The sequence below is a fragment of the Rhopalosiphum padi genome, chromosome 2, assembly GCF_020882245.1.
Source record: "Rhopalosiphum padi isolate XX-2018 chromosome 2, ASM2088224v1, whole genome shotgun sequence".
NCBI lineage: Eukaryota > Metazoa > Arthropoda > Insecta > Hemiptera > Aphididae > Rhopalosiphum > Rhopalosiphum padi.
Window position 1 is genome coordinate 90,492,826 of NC_083598.1, and position 25,230 is coordinate 90,518,055.

Sequence of the window (25,230 nt, forward strand, 5' to 3'; positions counted from 1 at the left end):
TCTGTAGAAATTATTATACACAAATATGTATTTTTACTGCAAGTTTGGTATCACGGTTTTTTGTAATCGATTGGTTCATAGGTATCCCACAAAATTATTATTATTTATTAAAAAATATGCTGTACATAATAATATTCTATTAATATTATATGTATATGAGTTCCGCGTAAAAGAAAAAAAAACCGTTCCATAAAATCAAAAAAGGTCTTTTTTTTATTAGTTATCACAGTTTTCTTTCATATATAAACGTAAATTTAGTAGTTAAACATAATAATTCGTTCAATATATAATGTATAGGTATATATTCCTAAAAGTGCCACGCCACTTGTGACAGAAAACCAGCTCCCATTAATGTGTGGGTACAAATCCGTAGCTGGAACAAATTTTCCATTGAGGGATTAAAATTGAATCATATATTTTTATAATAGTTAAAAAAAACTTACGTTTACTTTAATAGTAAAAACAATATTTAAATAAGATTTTTTTTATGGATTTTATTTGTAATTATTTACAAAATGTTAAATAAAATATTTATATATGACAAAAAGTCAAGCGCAGTCTTTTTTTTTTCTTTTGTAAAATGATATTATCCTTAAGTGTCAGATGACATACTTAAACATATTACGAGCATATATTAACTAGTAACCGATTTTTTATGTGCAATAAAACGAAACAAAATAATATTAATATTAATAATAATTAATAATAGTTAATTCACCTATACAGTTCCACACTGTATTTCAGCAAAAAACTGCATAACGAATGAACAACCTAAGTTATTGTCAACATAGCGTTTACAAAAGTTTATGGGTTATGACATACCTATGTATTTGTATTCTATATATTATTATAGTATGATACGAGTGTATAACAAAATAACGCCAACATAATTCATATTCGCACGATTATATTATAATATATCTAACTATCGTTTTTATCAAAGAAATTATCATATTTTTAGTTTTACGGTTAATTACTATAATTAAATTTATTAACTATAAAAAAGTTCCGAGTGGAGTAAACAGTAAACACCCCTATTACGGCCTTGTTGTTTTATGTTAAAAATGATTCTACAAATACGGAATTACGTATCAACTAATAAAGAATATTCGATATTATACACCACAAAGATAACTATCAAGTTTTATAATAAAATATAATATATTGTGGTAGAATACTACCTACACATTTTCGATTCAATGCGTTGTGTCACCTTCGGCCTGATAAATTTCCACGTGACTGCATTGCCACATACACAATAATTCGTACTTATAGTGTCTAACAGTTTTTAAAGATATAAGTTTATGACTGACAAATATTTGAAAAAGAAAACGGTGGACAGTGGGTATATTATGCGTTGAAAGGGTCTCTTTGATGGATGTGTTAAATTTTAAATCAATAATTTATATAATTGTATATGAAAAAAAGACTTTGATTGGAGAGGCGGCCTATCAGCTTACATCAATAAGTATATTTCATGTTATTTTTTTTTTTTTTTTTTTTGTATTGCTATTAAATTAAAATTTATTTTACTATAATTAATACAGAGGGTTGAATTAATTATTGCCAAAAACGTTACATTAATTAAAAATATCGATTAGAACATATAATTTATTACAATATAATGGTTAGTACATAATATTATTGTTTCAATTAATTTTATTACAATAACCTGAATATTACTGCACGCGGCATTCATATGAGCAGATACGAAATTCAACAGTTTTTCACAAAAACACGGCGCATACATAAAATAATTGAAAAAATTCTGCTTTTATAATTTTTTTAACATCACATATGCATGTGTGAATATGTATATATCATTTTTATAATGACTTAGTTATCATCAAATAAATATGTGTGAGTTGTACACCGGATGTATGCAATTAAGCGTCCGTTACACTCTATCAGTATTGAACTGATCCTTTGAACCTACACCTATTTGTATTAATTAATTATATAGGTATTTGATATGTGCATAAAATAGTATTAAATTAAGCCAATGCATATATTATAATAATATATATAAATTGTCTATTATATCAAATAGATGTAATGGCATACTTCGGTGTGATTGGATTACCAATACCTATAGTTGGAGGAACTGCAATCGACGAAGAATAACGTATTTAATTAAAAGAAGATATTGGTTTTAAAATCGGATTTGCGGTTTTAAATAGCTGATTTCGAGGTAAAGTTTATATACTTTTAGATCATTTAAAAGAAGAACGCGTGCGAAGATACAAAAATAAATGCATCTCCGACAAATTATCAGTCATTCACATCATAAATTCTATACAAAATATTGTTATTTTTATCACTGGCTGATTATTTCTTTGAGTTGAGCACAATTTTAAAAATAAAATGAGTCATACTCTGGTTTTCACATTAAAATATTATATGATCATTTGATGATCATAATATTTCCAATAAGGTATTTAGAATAGCATTATAAAGAGCTAGTCGCTTCTACAATAGTTTTAAAATAGCACTGCTAAGCCGTCAAATGACATGATTTTTATGATAATTAAACGGTTTTTAAGGCATTGCAATAATATATAATTTAATAATATTATAGACGTACAAAATAGGTACTGAGGTTTAATATTAAGTTGAGTTAAGACGACGTAACATTATGTGGAGAGATCGATCATGCCCGTATGCGGTAAAATAGGTCGGTACGAACATTTGCAGAAAATATTTGCTTGTGGAGTTGGAGAGAATATGGACAAAGATACATTGTCTAATAGGTTCGAGAGTCGAGGATACCGTTTTAGGAGGGGGGTAAGATGAATGTATAGTTAGAGTAACATAAAGAGTTAGTGAGGGAGTATCAAGAATTATGTGAATGAGGGTGTAGTCATTTGACAGATGTTTGACAAGAAAAAAGAAGTTTTTTAAATGCGCAGTTGATCACGAGATATAACTGATATAAGTATTAGGATGTCATCATGGTTATAACATATAGCAGTATGTCATTTATCCATATATTATTAAGTTTATATATTTTTCAGTATATTAGGATTGTTAATAAAAATGCTAATACATAATATAAACCATAATATAATAGTTAAGTCGTTGAACGTTTAGGTATTTGGACTATACAATTTCTCTCGAACATTTCAGAGGTATTATTACATTTTTTTTTTATACATATATTATGATATACCACGAAAAATATTTAACATACCTACTAAATTATTATAATGAGGTATTATACCTCCTTATGTACAGTGTACAAGCGTGATATATTATATGATGACGACGGCGGAGATGATAAATTGAAAATAATGTTCAGATCTCATTAATTATTTTAAATATGCAACCACCCGTTCGAGTAATAAAAATAATAATTATAGTACGTGTATGCCATTTTAAAATGCTTAGGTAATGTTACTATAATGCTTTGTGTATCCGGTAACTTTATGAAAAAAAAAAAAATGTATTTTTTAGACTTGCGGTGAATTTAATGTATACGAAAAACAAAAACAATACGTATATCTGCAAGTTCCGCGATGACCAACACTTTTTTGTTTGATATCGGTGTGCACTCGACACTCGTACATGAATCGCGCATAAGCGAATAGAAGATTTTATAAAAACGATTTTAATGGACCCAAATATGTACATCGGTCGTATCGTGATTATATTACGTATAATATTGAAAACATCATGATGTATTATTATTTAGTAGGTATTGCAAGTAGACATTTTTTTATATAATACATTTTTAATTTAAAATTTTTTTGTGATGTATAACATTACCTTACTCATATCATAAATTCTTATTTTTGTAATTATGTTTTTTTAACCCTGAAGTAGTAAAAAGTAATTATAAATGTATAACCATCGTTCATGCAATAAACTACTATACTACATGTTCACAAAAATAATTGGGTGTACTTTGGCATATTATTGTTATTTTATTTTTGAAACAGTAGTAAAATTAATGTATTATGTGTAATATCATGTTAGGCGAAAAAAAATAATAGAATGTTTAAATAGACGTTATTCGATGCATAAAATATTTTTTTTTTTGAAATTATAAGGATGAATGTTTAGTTTAAAAATGTTGATAACGTCTATTTTAGCTTAAAGTAATTTAAAAACAAACAAAATAATTACATTATATAGACGCAATTCATTTAAAAACAGAAGAGATACATACTCTAATTATAGATATACGTGTAAACACGTGTTTATAACATAAATTATCACATAAAATGCACTAGACGCGAACTTCCTCTTAGATATATACTCCTATAATATAGTATTTTTGTTTATAAAATCAGTGTTTGTTCTATAGTATACATAAGTTTATTTTTCGCAATTAAATTTGTATTTTTATTTGATGATACAATTATTTTTTCGCCGACATATTTTTGGAAGAAGTGACAAAAAAATATTACCGAAGACCGTAAATTACAAATATAATATATGACTTCGAATAGGCTATCTATCGTTCACTAGCTTACAAATTAAATAGGGACTATATTATAGTGTTTGGCGTGTATTATTATATTATATATTTTGTATTGAGTAGTATTTCATTAAATATAACATTACATTACAGTATATTATGCGTGTAAACCTGTTGTGACAGGTGTACATATAATAACAATAATGTACTGATTCACTGGTAAAATTGACGTATGCCAAACTAATCTATACACTGTTACAACAATACTATCTATATAGTACTAACACCGCGTACGGGGCTGCATGAAAAAATTTATTAATTTAATGGACAAATCACGGGCCATTAAATCATGTTTTAGGGACCATTAGCTTAATATTAATTAATTAAATGTTAAATGATTGTTATTAATTCATGCGACCTGGTATTAGTATACGTATTACAGATGTTACATTAATGTGGTATTTAACGGTAACGAAATATTATATGTTACTGTGGTTACTATAATCTACGGGTTTTAAGGTTCCAAAAAACAATAATCCCTAATTTTTTAATAGTTATATGTAGGGTATATTGAGTGATTTTAAAAAATGCACAACTTCGTTGTAAACTAGTAATCGTTTTCATACAGACAGTCCGAATTTGTCCGTTATCAAACGTTTCCGATGTCTATCGAATTTATACCACAATTTAGGCGATGCTCGTCCATAATAATATTATGTAATTGTACGTAAAGCTGGGTTTACACTTGTCATCTGCCGTGTCGTGTCAAAAAATTGAGTTCAACCCAACCGGAAACTACTTGATAGATCGCGGTTTGTGAACGATACCATGATTATACAACGGACAATCAAAATACGATAAACACGACACTTTATACAATATGTAGCTGTGACAAGGCTTATTCGTTACCATACGTGACCACGATATTCTCCGCAGGTCAATCATAAAATAAAACCGTTCCGTTTGCTCAGCGTCCACCGCACGCCGTCCGATTCTCAATGATCCCTTTAAGACTACGGTCGATGGAAAATGAAATATTGTATGCGGTTTACTACCTATTTCGAACGGGTAAACGCGATGATTTCCGTTGATGCGATCAGTGAGTTTAAGAAAAGCGGTTAGGGCGACACCACGACGAAACCAGTATTATTGTACACGCGTGCAATAATCATTTCGGGCTTCGTTGATTTCGGTTTGACGAACGCGACGTCCATTTCCCGAGGATTGCAAGCGCTGAGTAGTGAGTACACCAATATGAATTTTATTCACTGATTCCATTAACTCTTTCCTAGACAATTCTACGACAGTTGTTCACTGCGATTGATTGGCCATGGTCACGCATCGTGATCCGGAAATTAATTCACTAGGTTATTATGCTGTAATGGTGCACCAAAGTATAGTTCCGATTTGATAACTCATAATTAAAGGAAAGAAATATTATTAATTTAAGTGGGGAATGGGGACAAATAGGAATTGGCATCACCTCGTTATCCTATGGTCGAAAAATAATCCAGTGCGTATCATGCCTAATTTTTAAATCGGTTTTCCAATTTCGAATTTCTAAAGTGCACAGTACGTACATAGAATATAAAATTGTAAAATTCAAGCTCATCATCAAATATTAATAAAGTCACTGAAATGAATAGAAATATGTAAATATATAACATTACGTGGTACGAAATTATAAAATACAAGTGTAAAATACATTTTATCGTCAGAATATAGCGGAAAAAAAAACATTGCATTAATATAATTATTTGCGTGTATATAATAATGTACCTACTTGTTATCGCACAACTATACACACACAACGACGTTAATAAAATCATAAAATGTTTAAAATATGAAAGATATTTGTATTTATATTACTGTGATGGGTGACTGCAAGTCACAAACATTCAATGTTCGGTGAGGCATTAACTAAAATAGTTTCAGAACTTCTGCTGGGTACACTAATTGGTCGTTATTCGTAAGCCCTCGTGTAGTTTATTAAAACATATATTTTTTTAAATATAATAAAACATAATATTTAAGACTGCTATTTACTATCCGTTAAAATAACCATAACGAAATTAACATAATAATATTAGGATAAATATAAGCGTATGTGCAAAGCAAATTATGCATAATTAAAATCTTTTAATTAACAATAATTTTAACTACTTTAAAGAAATTGCATTTTTTTACATTGCAATCACAAATAATTATTAGAACGTTGATTGTAGTACAATAAATTGCTATATTTTATTAATGGAGAAGTTAAATGTGTTTTTATGTTTACCTCCGTAATGACTTCAGCCGGATCAGGATTATCAGGGGTAACTGTTCTGCGAGTCTGATTCATCACAGGTGGAGGAGATTGGCACTTGGTTAGACTTCCACTGGCCATACCTGGTAGAGGCAAAAATATAAAATTTTAGATTGGTGCAAAGTTTTCATATAATAATAAATAAATAATGACAAGAAAAATGATTACAAAAATACAAATTACAAAGCGTCATGACGAAAAGAAAAATTAGATTTCAAGTCTTATTAAAAAAGTTCGGAATACGTTTTTTTAAGTGTCGAGATGATAAACTTATAATCATAATTTATGATCGGTTATTTTTTAAATATTGGCATACCGAATAATTTGAAAATTATTACCACAAAGAAATAATATCGGAACTTGTCGGATGTTTCATACTTGCTTTCGTACCTACTGAGTGTGATGAAATACAAATTTAAATTTGTAATTATTATTATAGAACGCTATGAATATCCATCTATTTGTCGGACAATCGCCTGTAATGCGTCCATATTATACGTAAAAATAAATAAAAATATGTACTGAGATGTATATATATAATATTTTACCCCACCATTCAACTTATCCAATATTGTATACCGCTATATAGTATTAAGCATAATAAATAACTCTGGACAGCTCATAGATCTCAAATTTTAACACTTATTTACCACCGTCTTTAATTTTTAATTAAAAACACTATCTTATCTTGTCGGCTTTGTTGTTCTTGTAGTGTTGTACGGAAAATGGATTTAAAACGATTTTTTTTCTCTTCCGCCATAGTCGTGGGTACCGCCGAGTACGGACGGCAATCAAATTCTCCCGCGGCTATATAATTAAAAGCTTTAGTCGGGACATACGTATATAGCGCGCCTACGAATTTCGTCTCTTTTTTTCTCTTCTAAAGGTTGGTTTTTACCTCAGAGAGAAAAAATACGTGTCACCCCATTCATGTATTTATATATAAACCGTAGTCGGGGCGGTATGTACGTTATTTCCTTCTTTTTTTTTTTTTTCGTTAAAGGCCACAATAACAATAGGATTAACCGATCTGGTTTGAGCTAACGGTGTACGATTATACGAACGGGAAATTCGTCAAGCTCAATGCGACGTGAGCGGTAGTGTTGTTGCGGTTTGGACACTGCGAGAACTCATAATATAAAGGGATCCGATCCTATGATTGTAAATAATTTATGGTTACGGAGGTATGTATAGGTACATCGTTACATTGGTCGTGCCCTTAAGCACACCGTTCATAATATATATATATATATATACGTAAATTGTACACACGACACTCACGCTTACCACCCATATGATTATAATATGTATATATTCTAGAGGGTGATTATTTTATCACTATACAGTATTTTACACGGGAAATATAATATATCATTTTTAAAATAAATTATTTAAACATCATGCTGTGTTGTAATGATTTACAATTATATTCCATTTTTTTAACTGTGTAAAAAAAATATATATTTTCAGCCACATTATAAATTCAGTCGTTTTTTGGTAAAATGCATAGTGATAAAAGAATCGCCTTGTTCAATGTGATATTATTATATACTGAGTATACATATTATATGCTATATAAACTATTATACATGTGAAGTATGTGAACTTTTATTCGAATGTATTCGAAACCATCTGCTGTAGTTTATTGTAATCGATACATATAAAATGAACCAAATGCATACTGTTCGATTAAAGCTGTTTTGTTGTTTTCATATGATCTTTTAACTTTATTACGTCGGTATAATGTTATAATGCAGACGCCACCGGCAGAACCTATTGTGATAGCTTTAAGCGGCTGTGCCCTATTTAATGGTGAAGGGGGAGGTTTATAATATATTTTTGTTAAATATTTTTATTACAATTTCCTTCAATTTCAAATAAAATGTATAAATATAAAATTAATGTTATTGTTCACTATTTATTTTTGAAAAGATGTAATTCGTTTTTGTTATTGAATTTTGACTGATCATCTAAACACTATTCATAACGCAATATTTTAAATTTATAAATAAAAAAAATATATCTTATAAATTATTGTTAATTTTCACTTTAGTATTTTATTTTAATTAAATTAATTTTAAATTTCAATTAAGTATTGACGCGGGATCGGTTAATACATTTATCGTTTATTCGTATTTCTTTCGGACTCAACTTAATGATCTACCTTGCATAATGCTGTAGAAACTTATAATACAGAACCCTTTTAATCTTAATATATATTATTATAACCTTTAATTAAAATATTCTATCAAAGGTTGCAGGCTTACCTTCAACGCATTGTTTATCATTAGCGACTTGAGTTTGGGTATTTTAAGATAAGATTTTTATAATTATATTATTGTAATGCATAATGCCTAAATATTAACAATAGTTAATTCATTTTATAGTGTAAAATACTTGCCTGTATCCAGCTGAAAATTGTATAATGATAACCATACACACTTTAATATTTAAAATATTATAGGTAATTAAATTGTGTTATTATAATCACAGTGGACTGTCGGATGCACGATTTATATTCTACTAAAATGCATCGTTGTAACTGTAGAGTGTGAGCAAGCTATGAAATGGTAAATATAATAACTGAAATTTTGTTATTTTAAAATATCGATTTTTTTACAAATATAATGTATGTTATTCTCGTTGACATGAAAATTACCTCCGAAAAATCAAAAATGTATAGGGGGAAAGAATAGATCTTGCTAGTTTCTTCGGTAGTCAGAATTAACTTTTTTAATATACCTAACTATCAAATTAATATTAATAACTTTCTATATAATTATACATCTCGGATAACCATAATATGTCACAAAGTATAAATATTATAAGTACTCTTTGAAAACAGTAGGACAGGTATTCAATAATTTTTAAATTGTGGTACAATAAGTACTTAAACATCAATGATCGTGTTTATAAATATTTAAAAAATATAATAAAATAAAACCATACCGTTTCTTAGTTTATTAGTAGCGATTAAGTCTTTCATCAAATTTGAGTGTTTCTGAAAACAAAAAAAAAAAATGTTACAATTCATTAGGATACTACAACAATGTATATCATTTTATAATCCTTAAACAAATACAATATCTAGAATAAATTAAACAAAAATAGCATTAAAATATTACAAACATTAATCACTGATTTCATTACTGTATAAAATCTATTGTATGAATACAATATATTACAAATTAACATTTTACAATATTGACATGTAAGATATAGTTCTGTACAATATTATACAAAACAAGATTTTACCCTAAAAACAATAAGTAATCAGGCTAATACAAGCCTGATGTATTTAAATTAGCACTACACCTTCATTAACTGTGTTTGTTGGTGCTATACTTAAAATGATAAAATTTAAAGTTTGGGTGTCTTCAAATAATCACCTTCTATTTTGGCTTGAAAAATTAAATTATAAATATTTTATTGATGACTTTAAAAAAAAGTTGTATGTCAAAATCTGTTCATGGATATTGAGCAAAATGTGTTAATTACGAATGTGTATTTTGTATATAAATAAAAATGACATGTTTCACTGATTGAATAATCCTCTCATTGGAGAAATTTTTATTTACACGGGTAAAAATTATAATTATAATATTATTGATGATGAAAACGCATGTTTATAATAATTCAAATTATACAATTTAATAATAAATTATTAAACAAGTTTTGTGGTATTATAAATAATGTAAATACATTTTAAAACTAAAAAGTGTCAATGAATTTGAATTTAATAAAAATATATCAAAAATTAGACAAATAAAATTTTGTTTTGTGATTATACGTCAAATGTTTAAAGTAAAAAATATACAGTGAAGTGGGAATTCAACGTAATCATAAAGACATTAAAGAATTTTCTTCAATAAAAGAACAAGGCAAAATACATTAAATTAAAATAGTCATATATACTCATGTAAGAAATGTAATATTTGGACATTGGCTCAGATTTTTAAATACTTAAAAATATGAACCATGTTTGTCAATTTGTTGAATACAATATGGGATCATGTCACAACTAAAAACACAACAGAAAGAATTACTCGCTTAAACATACATTGATATTGACGTTTGACCTATTTTGTCAAAATCAAAATTATAAATTTATAAAATTGATATTATTGGTGTTAATTAAAAATTATTTTATAGTGTAATTGTTTTTCAAATATAGTGATTTAAATATAAATTATAAAATAATTAAACCCAGCGAAGATAAAGTTTAAATATTTATTAATATTGATTATGTTAGAATGTAATTATAAAAGATTCGTTAACTGAAACCAATGAGTGAATTACACAATTCCAGATGTACATATATAATATTTAAAAACTACATTTTTTTTATTATTGACGGGTACACATGCATTTAAGATTTAAGTAGGTATATTTCATATGATTGTTAATGAAAATCTCAATTAAATCTCGATAAAAACTCGCAGTTTCCTTTTTTATAAGAACAAAAATAAATAATCATAAAATGAAATTGTTTGGAAAAGAAACCTAAATGTAAATTTAATATTTTATAAAATTAAAAAAAAAAAATTCAGTCTCTGTTCATGATAAAAGCTTATAAGCTTATAAGTTATTATGTTATTAATATAAGATTTGATAATATATAAGGATGAGTATGAATTAAGCTCCAGATGAAAAGCTTTCCATGCCATCGAAATTGGCGAAACACATTGGATATAATACACCTGCAGTACGCGTTTGTAAATAGAGATCACGCGTGTACACACTTTTATGATCTTAAACCTATATTCTATAGATTAATCAACTAAATAAAGACATCTGAGGTGAGGAATATAATATGCACGTTGCTGCATCGTTATCATCGTCACCACCACCGTAATTTTTACTATGTCTATGAGGTAAGAGTCGGTGTTTAACGTCTGTAAATAAATTCAGCTCTTGTTCGCCTTTTTATGTGATAAAAAGGGATGAGGTATGAAGACGAAGAACACGGAAAATAAGAAACAGAAACGCGTACACGAAGGAGCGAAAGAACTAAAAGGTTTTGTTATCTCAGGTTAGTACCTACTTTATACTTTTCTCCTTAACGCTAATGCCCCGAATCTTTTATTTATTTATTTGTTTTTTTTAGCATAGCGTTTTTTTCTCTTTGACTTCGTAAAAATAAATAATAGGATATTTTAAAACACGACGGACTAAAGCAACAACAACAGAAAAAAACCGTTCTCGCTCTTAGAAAAAAAAAATCGTTTTACCTTTCTTTTGATTCTTAATAGTTTGGTTGTATTGTTTACATTAATGTTAACGTTTTCCTCTAAAATTAATATCATTTAAACCAGAAATAATGGAATACAATTACAGTTATATGAGACACATAGTATTATGTACATAATACATATAATTTTTGTTGTATACGATACAATATAAATCTTGCGTTTATCTACTAATAATACAAATATGCCAGTTGTTAAATAAGTTTGAAAATCTCAGTTCCTGTATACATATTTTGGAGCAATAATAGATAACACAATTATAATGTGAAATATTTAATAACTTTATTAATTATGCCATATGTTACCGTTTATCAATCTCAATTAGTCTAATAACTTTTCACAAACTTATTGAATATCCTGCATAAACAGCTTTTCTCGGCAAAAATTGATACATATATTATACATATTTTTTGTTATTTGACAACATTTTAATTTCAATGTATATATTTTTAAATTTATTTGTAATTGGTGTGTATCATACTCTATAATGTATGTACCTATTTTATTTAGTAAATTTATAATTAAAATGACTCGAACATCAATTTAAAAACTTATATTCAGGGTTAGACACTTATTTTTTTTAAAAAGAATTATTGTTTTAAGTAAAATTTATTTTTTCATGATTCAAAGTCATTCCAAAACAACTGTTGAAAAAAATTTAATTTTAATCTTTATTTTGTCGTTATAATTTTAAAAGTTTTGGATTTTCGAATAATAGAAAATATTTTTAAATTTCATATTCTTAAGCAAAACATTTTTTTTTTTTAGTATTTTAATGTACATAAATATAATTTAGAGTGAATAGGTTATTATATTAATACACATTTAAAGCTTTGATGAATGAGCTAACATTATGCGGAACACGTCTAACCTCTCTGAGTCTACGGACACATAGACCCGGTTCATTTTTAGTGACTATAAATTATAAGTTCTAGTTAATTAAATACCTAAACACTTTTATTTATGAAAGAAAAAGTTTATATACTCTTTAAATATAAAACAATTTAATACTATATTGATACAAAATAGGAAAAACTATAATTTTTTTCCAAAATGTTTGTTTTGTAATGATTTCAAATAACATGGGAAATATAATTTCAAAAATGTTAATATATTTGAAAAACACGAATGTTAACCACTAAGAAACTCACTATATTAAGTGGAATTGCTAAAAATGAAAAGAAATAAAATAACATGATATTTAGTCAAAGAATTTTTTGAACATAGCTGTATTTAGTATCAATTTTCTACGAAATTATAATTTCTGCAAGCTCAACTACTGTGATTGAAATCTCAAGTTAGACGAAGATTATTTTTAGGTATTTTCAAAGTAAATACGCTGCTAGTAAATTCGTTTTATGAGGAAAACGAAACAAAGCAATAAGTCGTAATGCATTTTAGCTGGAATGAATGACTATATATTATATATTATATTTTTACGATCCACCCAATCTCGTCAAAATATTATTATTAAAAGTAGCGAGGAAACATCATAAAAGAAAAGACCATCAGATCCCATAATACCTGCTGTATAGTATTTTAAAATATAGTTTTCTCTCGTTTATGTACCCATTAAAATATTATATTATACAGTTTTACTTTTACGTATTATTATTATTAAAACGGTTTTATTTTTTTTAATCATCACGCGTAGCACGACCATCAATCACTTTACAGTATACATATTATTAATTATTCAAATAGTATACACAATTTATAGTTTTTGCACTGGTAGAAGCTTTTGGGTAATCAAAAATCGGTCGAATTTATGAAAAAAACTTGATCAATAAGATATAACTGTTATTTTAGGTTGTATTATATTACTATAACACTATATATCATAAAACGATTATATAAATATAATGTGATATTTGTCGTTTTATATTTTTCAATCCTTAAGATACCAATCAAACTGCCTACTAAACGTATAGATAAATGGTATTTTAAAAATGTTTGTAGCTAAATATTAAATTAACTAAATTTTTAAGACGCAGGTAATAACAACTAAGTATCACATCATTCACATTTATATGTGTTTTATTATTATTTTAAAGAAGTGATGAATATATTGATTTTTCTATTTTGGACCGTACAGATACTTGGGTTATCAGCTCTGTGGGTGGTTTCTGATACAAAATTTGATCTAGATGGTATTTAGGGGTTTTTGAGGTTTAAAATTAAAAAAAAAATGTTCCCAATACTTTTCAAAAATATAACCAAGAAAAAACATGAATTTTGCGCTAAACCAGTATTCAACAATATCGATATTACTTTATCGGTGTAACTTAAAAAAATAACCTAAGTAAAATTATAAATAAATTTTACTAAACGATCATTTATGAATTTTTTATGAATGATACTACTTTACAAATATTTTTACTCTTTTTAACGTGCACGAAGTTAGTCCCCCCACTTTATCCTATCCACCTCAAACTTACATTAATATTTTGGCAACTAAGTTTTCCGAATTTAGAATTTACTTTCGGAATTCATGCTCGATGCGTGCTATATGTTGACATTTTCAAAATTGCAATGATAACAACATTTTTATTACAAGCAAAGCGCCGGTACAATGGATGGTAAAAAAACTGTTCTTTAACTATCAAAAAACCTTTGGTTAGGTTAAAACCATCATTTAAAAATGTTTATATTGAATAAATTATTTTTTTTGAAAACATTTTTGAAAACTCGGTTCCTAGTTGTTCAAAAATATTGGTGAAAATTTTTAAGTGGATAGGATAAGGTGTGGGGTTACGTAAAGTTAGTCCTCCATTTACCATGTTTTCTGTGAAAAGCATGAGGTTCCAAATTTGGGAAACTTAGTTCCAAAATATAGTTCAAGATATTTGTGTTGATTTGAAATAGACAGAATAAGTAGAGAGCCAACTTTACGTACATCTCTTTTTGAGTCGGTCAATACAATTAAAAAAATGTTTATTATTATAGCTAATTCTTATTAAAAATGTAATACTATGTTTTTTAAAAGAACTACATACTGTAACCAAACAATTTGAAAAATATTCAACCAAAGTTTTTTTTTTTGATAACAATTTTAATTTAATATTATGTTACATAAATTTTAAATTCATATTTGGATGAAATTTAATGTTTAAACGAAGAGAAACTATTTTTGTCATTCGTAATAATTTAAAAATATTATTTGTGGGTACTTAAAACTTATACTATATATAAAAAAATGACATTTTATAATGCAATATTTTTAGCAAAACTTTGTTGAACTTATTGCATTACTAATTTTAGAATAAATTGCCCTAATAACTATAAAAATATATCATAAATATAGTTAGTTATATAAGACAAGAGACCGTCTTTTCTCAGAGTTATTTTTCGTATGCAATAATTATCATTAAATTTGAATTCAACACATAAATCACAGTAACCTACTCTTGGTTAAGGAAGTAAACTCAATAATATAATACACTTTGTACAATAGATCGATAACTCACTTTCGTGACTTCACTTTACTCTCTTTTTTTAATAAATATTTTGTATTGTTTTGTATAGTCCTCATGTTTTGGAGCAAAAAGAATTCTTTAATATTAAACTTTGAGGGAGGGTTTTGATTAAAACTTGTATGTAGTTATGACTTGAGGGGAGAAGGGTCGCGCTCTCGGATTGTGTTCCAAAGTAAGAAATTAATAGTACTTTATTAATTAATTGAAAAACTAATAAATTACAAATAACGGCGGAAAATTGGGAATATTTTCGCATCACTAGTTTTTGCAAAATCGATTTTGTTTTTTTTCCATTAAATATTTATTTTAGCATTTCCTATATATCCTCTAATTTTTAATTATTTTTATTTTTTTGTGCTATTTATTTTTTACTTAATTTTAAATTGTCTAACTTTTAATCTTTATCGATTAATGTTTATAGCATTTTTCTTTTTTATAAGTCAAACAGGCTTAACATGTAATATTAGTTTTTTTGTATGCTGTTCTAACAGCAGTTAAAAAATATTGATAATATATTAATATGAATTTTCATTTAAATACAAATTTCGATTTAAATTAGTAATGATATCTTATGATTATAAAAATATATAGTTTAAACATAAAACGTCCAATTATTTTCACTTAAATAATTTATGCCTTTTAACACAATTAATCTTGAAAAATATTTTTGAGGTGTATTTCAAACAGGCAGGTACTAAATATTAAAATGTAATTATAACTAAATTTAAAAATAAGTCTAATACTTTTAAATTCTTATTTGTATTTTATTGACACTTTTCAAGCCAGGAATCTGTCCTTGTAAATTGTTTGGATAATGGGTATACACATATTTTTTAAATTGAGTGTAATCAAAGTAAAAAGTAAAATCTAAAAAATTCGGTAAACGTGTAAATACACTATTTACTATTTTATAGTTTTGTATCTTTAAATATAAAACCACCGAAAAAGAATTTTAATTATTTTTAATAGCTGTACCAATTTTAAATACAAAAACAGTAATTAAATACCACAAAAATGTTTTGACGAAGTGACCTCTGTTTTATAATTTATTTTAATATTTTATAACAGTAGTATCGATGATGTCCGTGGTTTATAAATAAGTCGACTTAGGAGTTCGAAATTATATCGTAAAAAGTTTACTCACGAATTTTTTTGCTATAATGTGCCTACGTGATTTAACTTCGGCTGTTTGTGAATCTTGATGAGCGATTGACTTCAAAGGAATAAACCACGCGACGAGTTCCTCGTTGGTTATACGTCCTTTGTAATTTTAACCACGTCAGGTGGTTAATATCGGTAAATTAGCGGAGCATTGACACGGAAATTGTATATAATGTATATTATTATAACGTATGCGTTTAAAATATGATAATGGAAGTATATATATATATTGTACGTGCGCAAAGGCCACCTCCGTTTCACCCAAACCGATTTCCGTAACTTTCCATCACAAGATAATTTAATGATAACAGACGTGACTTAGTGACACGTTGTGCTTTGGCCGAATTTCCGGCGAGAATATGTACGTGTTGCGTAAGTACGCACTAGTTGGCTATTTTGGCTTTTATGCCATTGTAATAGACCATTAGGTACGGAAACCTAGTCGATTTATTATGGCAGCCAGCCATTGTTAGTACATCAGAATAGTAATTAACTAACAACAAAAAATATAAAACTCGACCCCCAAAAACGTAAACATAAGACAAAACAACGCAATCGAATAATCATAACAATAAAAATACAATATTATACAGGATGAATTATATTTGGTGGTTGTTTTCGTCTGTATTCGTTCATCGACTTTGAAACTAAATTTGTAAACATAATGAAAATAAGAAAAATTCACATAAATGAACTATAATTATTTTCAAACGTAATTACAGTCATCGTTAATATTATTATTCTCAGTTTAAGTAAGCCAAATATTTTATTTATATTATAGTGTAATAATTTTGAATCTTCTACGAAGTGATGAAGATTTACCAAAATTAAATTAATTTAAAAAAAATTACCGATGGGGACACGTTAAGGTATTGATATAATAATATGATCAAATATAGGGCTTAAATAAATTATTTTCGTATGTAAAATTTTAAACTTTTTAAATTTCAAAACGAATTTGTGTGTTCCAATAGTGTAAATATTTAATTTAAAAGAAGTGTCAATAAATATTTACCATTAATATTCACCAAAAACAAATCTATAAAAAATCAAAAAAAATAAATCTTACAATACAATGTACTTTGTGTTAAACATAAATGTTTTATCAATCGTAATATTGAATTTGAAACTAACAAAGAATTCGAAATAATAATTGATTTTGAAAAGTAATTAATCAATGTATAGTATTGGTATCAATTAAATTACGCTTTTCCATTTGGTACTCACTCAGTTTGTTTTTTTCCACTTGACACAAAATTTACTTCGTAAAATTTAGAACGAAGATTAAATTATTAAAATACATAAATTATATAGAGTCCAAAATAACATAATATCACTAAAACCTGACAACTAACAGCCGTAAACCGTTGTAAAAAGTCCAAAATTAAACGGAAAAAAGTATTGAACAACTTAGATTAGGCATCTTGGATAAAAACCTATCTCAATCTCAAATTATATTATAAACAATTTAAGTGAATTAAAGCGTGCAATATTATCATATTTGTTGAATTAACCCAAGCAGATTAGTATTTTAGTTATATCTAACAGGGAATAATAATTTAGGGTTGGAGATATGTTATTAAAATTAGTGAGTGGTTAATAATACGATATTTAAACGAAAACGCGATGTAGATAAAATATACAGTTAGGAGGTAGATACATTAGCGTTATGATAAATTTTGTTTTTACACGATCAAAAACAAAAAATAAACGAAAATGTTATTCTAGTCACTTTAATTACAATATCATATTTTATATATGTATACGTTTTAAATGTGCTCTTATGATACAGAAATTGTTAATTAATTAATTTCGTTAATTACATATACCGGTATCTATACAGAGCAATATCATCTACACGGCTACATTAATGTTTTTGGAAAGTATCCTGTTTTAATATTATTTATTAACACCTGGAACGTATATGGTTTTCTTCGTGTACAGAAAATATTTTATAGATAATATAGTACAAACATTAATAATCAAGAAGGCAGTGATTTTTATTTATTTTAAGTTTTTAAGACGGTGCATAGTCGATTATTGCCATAAAACTCGAGATCGAAATTTGATTAAAATACGTAAAATAACGATGATTTAATTGTATTTTCAAGCTATTCGGTATAATATATTAACAAAATCTCTGTTATCTATTAAAAGTTTTAACGATTATTCAATTGGTATTATAATATTGTTAATACTGTATTGTGTGTATCGAATAATTTGTTAGTTTATACAGTGTAATAGCCATTAAGTATTGGGCATCATAAAGTTCAACTTGTGCAAATAAAAAAAATAATATTATTGATTCTATGGTTACCCGCTGCCGGAAAAAGAAAAAAAACAAGTGTTTATATAAATTTATACTGATTATCATTCAACGGAAAACAATCTGCAATAAATATATATCTCGTAAGCCATACATTTTTTAAGCATTTAAACCACCCGATTCACACTGTTCAGCAAGGGATTAAAAAGAAATCAATGATAGTTCGATGATTGTTTCTAAACCCTAAAAAAAAATAGTAACGCGCTTAGTTCCTATTATAATTGTATTATAGTTGCGGTTACACGATGTATTAAAAAAGATCGGTAGCGTTTAATAGGTACACAGTCGTGTTGTAATAAGTTTAGCATATTATTATTATACTCGTAATAACAATATTGAAATCTTATATTTTTAACGTAGTTTATTTTTAGTGCAGTGTACACATACAAGTAGGTAGGTGTATATGTTTACCTAGTATATAATATTATTATTTAGAAAATAGATATAACTATTCTTTTAGCGTCGACATTTTACCTAAATAAATTATTAGGTATAGGTATTTAAAACAAATCAAAACTATTGCAAATGAAAATTTGTGTAAGTTTTGTACGTCAATTATTTAATGGGGTTTTTTTTTAATAATTATGTTTGTACTTCAAAAAACACATTTAGAAACCAAAATGCAAATAAAATAGTATATTTTATTTTAACATAATTTGTAAAAGACGTTAAGTGCCATTTTTGAAAATCATAAAAACTTTTAATAGAAAAGTGTTGCTCTGAAAAACAATAATACATAATTTAAATGTTTTTTAACATACCAACTAAAATATTCAAAAACATTTTAAATTCATTTATCACATATTATGACACTTAGCTTATTTTTAGTATTATTAATGGTTTAAAAGTTAAAACTACAAAAGGACTAATAACAATAAATTATTATTATTTTTTTTTATTTATGAAAAAAAAAAAAACTTTTGAATGTATCGTTGATAAAGTCAAAAAATAATTTTTAAATCTCTAGCGTACATCCCATTATTCCTAAATAATATGAAATTATCTATCTGATTTGAAACATGTCAAGTTTTGTAAAACGATTATTAATTAGTTACGTTAATTTTTAACAACAATGAATGAACTGTTGAAATTTATCTTTGACGGTTTATGAGATATCAGACAATTACTTAGTTTGTTTAAAATAGTACAAAACAAAACATATTAATCAATAAATATAACGGAGTACTTTATAATTGTAGTAAGTATAATTATATTCGTATATGTATAAATTAAAAAGTTGGAATGAATAAATATTTGATACATTCTTTAATTCTTATCTTGTTACAATTTCTAAATATTATAAACACATTTTCTGAGATTTTGAAACCAACATTTTTAAATTTAAATTATCAATATTTTTATTTCGAACCGTCTATTTTCAGTGTTACAGTGAAGTTCACGGTTTTACTATCTACTTAGTAACTATCAACAAAATGACTTTAAAAAGTATGTTTACTAAATGTTATTGGTTGTAGCCAGCCTAATTTTCGTCTCTTCGAATCGTGAAATGATCGTTTTAGTCAATTTAACTTTAAAATAGTTTGTTCATTTGATTAACATAAGCTACTTTCATAAAGTTTACAAAAGTGTGAAGTGTAAAGGCGAAGGTGCCTTGAACTCAACGGCTCTATTACATTTGAATATGCTGTGCTGAGTAATGAGTGCTTTCTTATATGTGGCTACCCTGGTCCTCTTCAAAAGTTTTTATTGCCAACCAATGCGAATAGTCATAAACTATTTATTATAAAATATGTATGTTTAACCAATTCAGAGAATCGGTCTAAAATGTTGATAAAATATAAATTATAAAATTAAATATGATGTACTATAATAGCAAAAATCAGTAAAAAAAAAAAAAAACTATTGTACAACATTTGACGATATGTCTTGAAAATATAAGTTACATTCAAATCATATTTCATATTAATTAGGTGTGTTATTTTAATATTTAAATACATAATTGCACACAGGTACGACCTAAATTAAACATTGTTAGTACATTGCGCTGTTTTCGATTGCTTATGAACAAAAGCATCAACACTCATCATCAATAACTCAAGAATACTTAATTAAAATCAGCTATTTCAGTTATTCATGGATATAGACTATTCATATGCCATGATTAAGTAATTTAATGTTCTTAGATATCGATTATTATCTTCCGGCGAGTTCATAATAATATGACACGATTCTTTAAATTTAATTATCTTTTTCCCCACTCTATTTTATGTTAGGCAAGTTCTATAACTACAATTAGAAGCTTAAAGAAATTGCAAACTAAATATTTCTTAAATTAACATTAGAAAATTTAAAAGTTATAAATTACAACAAGTTTAAGGAAGTTATCATGGATAACATACAAATAATATATATATATATTATATTCTACTTCTTCTTTTTTTTTTTTTTAATGCGATGTGATAAAATTACAAAATAATATAATTATAATGATATTATATTGTTAAGCGATGAGTTCCTTTGGTGTATTAAAAATTGTTGAAAATAATGAGTACTCGATATACCATAAAATATTTGTTCTTTGTTATACATTTTATTTTTATTATACACAAACTGATCGATTGGTGGTAGATATTATGCTTTGATCATGTTAATAATGATTCAAGAATTCACTTATATATTATGTTCACCTACGAAATAAAATACAAAATATAAAATAAAATACTGTCATAGTGTGATCGATAGTAACTTCCTCGTATAGCTTATAATAATAAGCAATAGTCGACAGTAATTATTGGAAAAATAAATAGTTATACGAATACACTTAGGAAATGAACACTTTTTCGTATTAAATTTAACTCAATTGTATTAATTAAAATGATAGATGTTATTATTATTATTATTATTCGATACAATATACATTTTATTTTGTTATAGTTACTTCTCAGAATTCAATATAGTTATTTTCAGTTTGCATTAATTGTGATGGATTATAAAATATAAGTTATAAAAAAAATTTAACGATGTTATATAATAATATATTAATAGTAATTCTATTTTTTTGTGACGATGAATTTACACTTTACACACTACTGGCAAAACTCTGTTTTTCCCATAATATGACATATAATTGTTTATTATATTTTATTAAAATATAACAAGATAAAATAAATGCATTCAACAAAATAAATCATATTGTTACGTCTTACGTAACGAAGTACATTTATATATTTTCAATTATTATAAAAGTGAAATTAAAAATTTTATATTTACACATTTATTTTTTAAAGGACTTAGGTATCAATTCTTATCAATTCTTACTCATTACTCATTAGCCAGTGAACAATATGTATTTTGTATTAATATTTAAATTGTATACATACATTCTTCAGACTATACAAAGGTAAAAATGTATGGTTAGAAATACTTCGTTAAAATAAATATAAAAGTTTATTTTTACTTAGCATTTTAGTTTCATTTCACAATACATTCAAATAAAATTAAAAATAAATAATAAAGTCATCCGAATATCAAAGGAGGAAAAAACTGATAACAATAACTAGATGACGTGGTGTCAATGGACATAATTTTAAAAACACCACCTTGTTTACAGTTGAATTTTTATTAAATTATTACGTATAGATTTTGAAAGTGATGATTACAAAAAAAGTATTAAAACTGCATAGCATGCATTTATATTCATTGTGTTCGCAAGTGTCCTACAGTAAAATAATCATACTAATGTTATAACTATATTTTACAGATTTAATATATTATTTAAGTAAGTCTTCATTACTCTACGAGGCTGAAAAGCTCTAAGTTTTCCAAACTTCTGTCAGAAACAAATGGTTTTTGATTTTTCGATATTCACGCAGTAAGCCGTTCGGTCGGTATATATAAGTCTTAGGCTTTAAAACAAATAAATCGTAAGAAAAAACTTTCGAAACGAAAAGAAGAATATGAAAAAAACAGACCCTGTCATCTTCGGCTATCCGTGAACGTTTCGGTTAGCGGTGACAGACAGATGTCGCAAGTCTTGTCCCTTACACAATGTGTTGTTTCCGGACATCCGGTCATTAACAGGGCGCGCGCGAAGCCGAATCGTTATCGAAACATAATAGGACGACGGTGCAAATCGACTGGCGTCGTAACCACAGCGAAAGATTTGTCAGGATATCTGCGTGGGATAACTATCATTATTCGAGCGATCGATCGGAAAAGCGCGATCAAAAGATGAGGGTAAAAGGAGAAACATAAACGAAGAAAAAGAGTATAAGATACTACGATAAGACATTATTATATAGCTGTTATGGTATCGTTATCTTGTCGTCGTATAACTTTCAACTTTCGTTCCGTAGTAGGTATATATAATAGTATTTTATATGTATCTGCCCGGGGCGGTCAAAGTCATTTTTCACTCGAATATTCGATTTATTTATTTATTTCGTCTACCCCGTATAACTCGAGAAAAATTTAAGAACTTTCTCCACCCTCGCGCATATTATATGAATAATTCAATGGCTCTTCTTAGGGATATTGCTTTTGCGAGTATATTATTATTATTACTATTATTACTATCACCGTTATTATATACATGTACTAACGTTTACCGACGTTCAAACAGCGTAAATGAATATTGTTTGCGCGAATTAAATGCTATCAGTTGTTTGTGTTCAGAGCATTTTGGGATACAATATTAACACGAAAATGGTTTTTACCATGTGGATAAAAAAATAAAATGTCAAACACTAATTTATGACTAGAGGTATGTTTTTTTTTCAATTACACACACGATAACTTTGACAAATAGCACATACCTAGGCGTATGTATTGCCTTACATCGTAGGTATGTTGTATATTATATATTATTTTATTGTGAAAACATAAAATAATTCTCAATAATCGAATAAATAAGTACAACAATAAAAATAACATTAGAGGTAATAAATAATAATATACTCGAATTTTGTTTTTTAAACAATACCGAAAATAATTTTATTTAAATCGATATCGTCGACTCGAATTGTTTTTAAGATATTGTATTTTTTTTTTTTTTTTTTTTGGTTTATATTATGTGGCTTTTGTTATTAAGTTAGAGTTCCTGTTCGCAAAATTAAGATAAGTGAGATACAAATAATTGAAACTTTGTGTTTGTTTCAAATAAAATATCAGTTCTTTCCCGTTAATAAGATATTTTATTACTTGCCTATTTACATTTTTTAGAAAAAAATTTAAGACAATATAAAAAAAAAAATATTATTAAAACAAATCTAAAATTTTTTTCTAAGATATAAATCATAAAATGTTTCGGAAAATAAAAAAATATTGTAAACACAATGTGATGTGTGATGACTTAATAGTCGTATATCATGGATCATGATTCATGATTAACACTTAATAGGATTACTTGAATTATATGTTGTTTATATTTGAAATAACGTAGTTTAACTTAACCAATTTCTCGTGATAACTCAAAGTATGTTGATAAAACAATTTTTAAAATATAATTTAAGTTGAATAGTTAATTTAAAGCATTTTCATTTTTGGGAGATGAATACAGTTACAATATAATATATTATATTGCTCAAATATATTACACGTATTTGATATATTAATAATATCGTTGTAGATTTTAAGTACCTGGGTATTATCAATACTATTTATAATAAATATTATAAAATCAAACATAATAAAAACTATTAGAAAGTTGCTAGATATTTGAGAAATTTGGTTGGAACGATAAACAAAAATTATGAATATTGTATTTAGTGAAAACCACAGGCATGTACAACAATAAAAAAAACGTTGTTATATTATATTATATGTCTGTGCCTGTGTAGTGAAAACAAGCATATTATTAAGTACGTCGATCAATCCATGTGTTGTATTTAATACAATATTTTACTAGAGTATTTTTAAACAAAAATCAAGCTTATTAACAGTTATTAATATAACTACATTTATTATTGTTTTTGCTTGGTTGTTAAAAACATGGTTTTATTTCGTTATCTTATGAAATAATTATTAAGATATTACTACACATTTTTATCTGTCTAAAAGTGTATCAAATTCAGTGTTGAAAATAGTTTTTAGAGATTTTATTTTTGTTTAAAAAGAAATAATGATCATTTTAGAAGAATTCTATGGAAATAAAAATACTATAAGCCACTTTTTTTCGGATAGAGGGTAAAAAATAAGGATAAAAGTACTAAAAACAATAAGCAATAAGTTAGTATAATGGATTATATTTTTATCATTTATTATTTTCCATTTTTTCCATTTTTTTTTTTTTTTTTGATATAGTAACTATATATAAGGGTAGAAATAAACAT

The 25,230-nt window shown here is 26.3% G+C and overlaps 1 protein-coding gene across 2 annotated transcripts in view; it reads right to left on the reverse strand.

The window, feature by feature from the left end:
- LOC132920315 (rap guanine nucleotide exchange factor 4) overlaps positions 1-25,230 on the reverse strand; it is a 197,338-nt gene that overhangs the window by 13,437 nt on the left and 158,671 nt on the right. For both annotated transcript variants that reach the window (XM_060982598.1, XM_060982599.1), the window contains 2 exons: positions 9,678-9,729; positions 6,702-6,811 (listed from right to left, as the gene is read on the reverse strand). In XM_060982598.1, coding sequence (XP_060838581.1) covers positions 6,702-6,811; positions 9,678-9,729 — 162 coding nt within the window. The remainder of the gene's footprint in view (positions 1-6,701; positions 6,812-9,677; positions 9,730-25,230) is intronic.